At 36.2% G+C, this 4,477-nt stretch overlaps 1 protein-coding gene across 18 annotated transcripts; it reads left to right on the forward strand.

Moving 5' to 3' along the window:
* Positions 1-353: 353 nt before the first annotated feature.
* On the forward strand, positions 354-3,800 carry LOC141642364 (uncharacterized). 18 transcript variants are annotated; one of them, XR_012543270.1, is made up of 7 exons: positions 355-677; positions 914-991; positions 1,217-1,498; positions 1,581-1,750; positions 1,872-1,950; positions 2,984-3,180; positions 3,454-3,800. XR_012543270.1 is itself a non-coding variant. In XM_074451147.1 (4 exons), exons 1-4 carry the CDS (start codon positions 668-670, stop codon positions 3,089-3,091), a joined length of 360 nt encoding a protein of 119 aa, XP_074307248.1. In that variant the 5' UTR covers positions 361-667; the 3' UTR covers positions 3,092-3,800. The 18 variants fall into 18 exon arrangements, 1 of the variants encoding a protein (XP_074307248.1); XR_012543265.1 differs by having other exon boundaries at positions 2,984-3,800; XR_012543260.1 differs by having other exon boundaries at positions 356-677; positions 1,588-1,750; positions 2,984-3,800.
* The last annotated feature ends 677 nt before the right edge of the window (positions 3,801-4,477 follow it).

A 4,477-nucleotide genomic window follows, 5' to 3' on the forward strand; every position in this document is an offset into this window, starting at 1 on the left:
TTTTGTCCTCCCTTGATGATGTCAAGAGGGGGAAGTAGTTTAATTATGTCTTATGTGTGAACCCTTAACTCTTAGGCTTGCATTCACCGTAATATGTCTTGCGACCTTGATTAGATATCACTAGTAGAAAAAGTGTCATTGACATCGCCATGTCAACATCGCTTCTTAGTAAAAACGATGTAAAAACTATAAGCTTAACTATTGACATCGATTTTTAAGAAAAAACGATGTAACCTATTTTTTATTTTTTATTTACATCAGTTGCTAGCATCGGTTATTTGAAAATCGATGTTAATTTATTCCCATTATATCTCGGTTTTACTAGAACCGATGTCCATCTTTTAGATATACTCATGTTACAATGTTACATCGGTTTATTGAATTGATGTAACACGGGTTGTTATTCCATATTCCAATTTAGAAAGAAAAACCCTAAGCCTCTCAAGAAGAAAACCCCTTAGCTCCAAATACCATCGCAAGCCGTCGCCCTCCACCGTCTGTGTACCACCCTCGACGACCACAGTATAGCCGCGTCCTCTGCCATCACGTCCTTCATCACACGGTTCTTTCGTTGCCCTACCCATTATTGTTCACACCAGGCCGACCACCACAGTCCTTCATCTCTGCTGCAACTGCTCCATCAACCGCTCTCCTTCGATGCTGATATATGAATAAAGGTACATACAAATAATAATCAGTATTTATCTTATTGTTTCTTCATTATATTACTGCTGATTGAACGAGTTTTGCGACGAAAAATGTTATGGACTGATTTGGTTTCCGATTTGCCTTCTGATAAACTCGTGCTTGTTATGGTCCGATTTGGCTTCCGATTTGACTTTTGATAAACTCGTGGTTGTTATAGACAATTTGCCTTATCATATTGATCCACCTATCTTAATTTGTTGATAAGGAATGCAATGGTTTGTATGTCCATTCGAGGGCTGTCATGGCAATAGCAATATGCTTCCGTTATCGCCGCGCTGACGTCGTAAGTACACCTCGCTATTAGGCACCCAATAAGCTAATTATTTTCAGCTGTGTTAGGTATTACTTTCAATTGAATTATACTCCGTATCATTTAAGTTGGTTAGGGTTTATGGATTAATGAATTGGGTGTTTATTGTTGTGATTCCCGTGTTTTTCTCTATTTATGTAACTTGTTATATTGCCTATGAAATGCCTCACATGTTTGTGTATTTTACTTGATATGTAGAAACCAATCCTGGACTCTTTACGAGTGCTTGTTAAGTACACTGATATCAATCAACGATATAGCCTGGACTATTTTAAAGAATGGAGTGTTTAAACAGTTTACAGCTTTGCTTTTGATTGCTCGTGAGAAGGTTATAGCTCCGTTTGATAAAGGTGAATGTGCATTATTACTCATCTCCTTAACACCTGCCATGCACTACAATTTGGATAGTGAACATTACTTGCTCTGTTTGAAGTGACTGGTGATGATCTGAGCTCATATTGTAGCTCAATTCAAAAATCTGTACGTTGATAACTTTTCACAACATTTTAGAAATACCATTATTTATCTTGTAGTTGAACTGATAGTATTTTTGGTGGAGGAGTGTGTAGAATCCGGTGCGTCAAAGTGTTTGATTGCCTTGATCTGTGTGGAAGTTTGCAATATACATCCTACATTTAATGCCGGGAAATTGCCTGATAGTGGTGTGACTGCCCTTGCCTATGTTGCTCATAGCTGCCCTGATCCCGAAGTTATTAACCTAATGCTCACAAGGTTTGGTCCATGGCCTTCCAATTCATTTTGTGCTAATTAATTTGAGGTGTTTTGGTTTCCATAACAGTTTTAGTTTTTGTTACTCCGTGATCGTGCTTATTTTGTTGCCAACTGATTGTAGTGTCATGGAGCACCTATACTTTTGGTATCGAGGCAGTTCTATCATCAGACTTATTTCTCTACTCTGCCTGTCGGAAACGGTTCGTCATTCGCTAGCTTTACTGTTCTTTTTATTTTGGCAATTTGGCCTTATTTGTTTTTTTTCTGCTTTTGTGTTTGCTCAAGTAAATGAGATATTCAGGGTTTTCAGATAGGTACAAAAAATTGAGAAAATAATTTTAGTAACTGTATAGAATAGATGTAAGACTTTTCTCTTAGTGGTGATGTCAATTTTACCGGAGTTATGATATAACTTGTGAGCATGTTCTTGGATTTTTGTTTGTGACCTTTCCATGGAATTGGTCATCACAGCGTTGCGCCTTGGATGAGGTGATAATGTCTCAAAATATGGTCACAGTAATGCCCAAAACTGTGAGACACCGTTTTAGCGATTACTTTTACATGGAATCTTAGGCTCGGTCAGTCGGACTTGTATATACTTTATAAGCAGAATAAATAACTAGTAATTTCACCTGCTACTCAATTCATATAGCAATTGACCGAAGATATCCTAGTCTAGTGGTTAAGAAGGAGTAAATGCGAATTATTTATGTTTCGGTTAATTCTTTACTCGTATTTATTTAATTATGAATATTTAAGTCACTTATTTACGGTTAGTGGCAGAGCTAGGAAGATGGAGATTTTAACTAAAAATATTGAAATTTCCGACCGTCAGTGGGGGCGAGCGCCACTGCTAGCCCCCAATCTCCACCACTGTTTACGGTTTTTTCACATTGTTAATTACATAGTTACGTTGCCAAAGAATCCTGACTGGTTTGGACCATATACGAAACTGCTGAGAGCTGTGACTGTTGCTGGTATTCCCATTCCGAAAAATTTCTTCTTTCTTGCTGCTATCCACATTTATTATATTCATAGAAGACTTTATTTGGTTAGTTTTCGATATTTTTTCATTCATACTATACCTTGGTGAATAAGGATTACTCCGTATATTGCATTTAGAAACTGTCAATTTTGTTTTTGTAAGACAACGTACGACTGTACATTTGTTGGACCGTCTGAGGATTGAGTAATGTTATTGTTGTATAACTTTACTGGTTTGGAACAATGCAGAATATTCCGACGCCATTTGCTAGAGAATTGCTAGGATGTGGTACCCATGCTTCAAAATTCATTAAGCTAGAGGGTGCAAATGGAAGGCAATGGGAGTTAAATGTTTAAAAAACGGCGCAAAAAGCATGTTGGGTCAAGGATGGATCAAATTTGCGCGTCATAATCGTGTAAAGGCTGGAGATATCTGTTTTTTTGAGGTAATTCCTTCAGATAACAATGTTCTCAAAGTTCAGGTTGTTAAGAAACCGAAGATCAAAGCTGCCGGATTTAATTTCTGAAGCAGTGTTCGATCTTGTAAAGCCCTGTACGGCTGTACTTCTCCGGTTTTCTTGATTCATCAAGCGTTGTAGGTTAATCTTTGTTCTAAATTGATGAAAATGCTAAACTGAAATTGTGATTCAACTAGTTCTCATTTGCTGTTATGATTTTGAATGCTAACCTAGTAACCTGCATGCTGTTCCTGTGAAAAGTCGGGACAACGGGTCTTCTGAACTTCACATTACTCAGCTTTTTCAGGCATGGGAATCCTGTCCTCAACTCGACGCAATGTTGCTAGCTAGAAGGAGCTCAGATATAAGGAGCAAACGAGAAGTATTAAACTAATTATTTTGGTTTCTTGTACGACATTTTGTACCTTACTATCATTATTTAGTCAGACTACAAGTATCTCTTTATGTGTAGATCTAATTGTTTATGTTCACAACACGTGTATATTTATACTTTTGGAGTATTTATTTATAAATTATCGGCTTTGGAAGTGTAATTTTTCTTTATTGATTGCAACTCTCATTATTTGAGGTGATTTTCCCATAAGAAACGCCTCAAAATGTAATTTTTTTTAATAAAAAAAAAAACCTATTAACATCGGTTTTAATTAATAAATGATGTAAAAAATACCTATTAACATCGGTTTTAGTTAATAAATGATGTAAAAAATACCTATTAACATCATGTTTTGTATGTTTTATGTTGAATGCTTAAAGACCGGCTAACCATAGGTTAAGGGGGAACTTCACACATTATTAAAACTTGTCATCCTCAAAGGGGGAATTTGTTAGAACACACTTGGTTGATGATGCCAAGTTTCATTGTTATTTAATTCTTTGCTTCTTAGTTATAATGTTTAGCATTTGAAGCACTCAATAAATTTCCAAAGATGGTTCATGAATGATCAAGATGAAGTTATGACAAGAAATCCCTTAGCCTTAGTCAAATGTTGTAAACGATTATAAATGCTTAGTGATTAAAGCAATCAAATGGACTCTCAAAGACGGCTTAACATGATCAAAATGAAGTCAACAAGAAGTCAAGACAACGATATGATCCTAGCATTAGTCGAAAAATGTAAGAGTAAGTGTAACATTCTCATTTACGTCAAGTGGCTGCAAAACCATGCAATAGTGCACTGCACTCTGGTTTCTGATACTACCGTATGGAGGAACTTTTATTCGAAAAGTTTAAGTGGCGAAATCTTTAAAAATTTCATATTTTCAT

This window comes from Silene latifolia, chromosome 2 (assembly GCF_048544455.1).
Source record: "Silene latifolia isolate original U9 population chromosome 2, ASM4854445v1, whole genome shotgun sequence".
Classification (NCBI taxonomy): Eukaryota; Viridiplantae; Streptophyta; class Magnoliopsida; order Caryophyllales; family Caryophyllaceae; genus Silene; species Silene latifolia.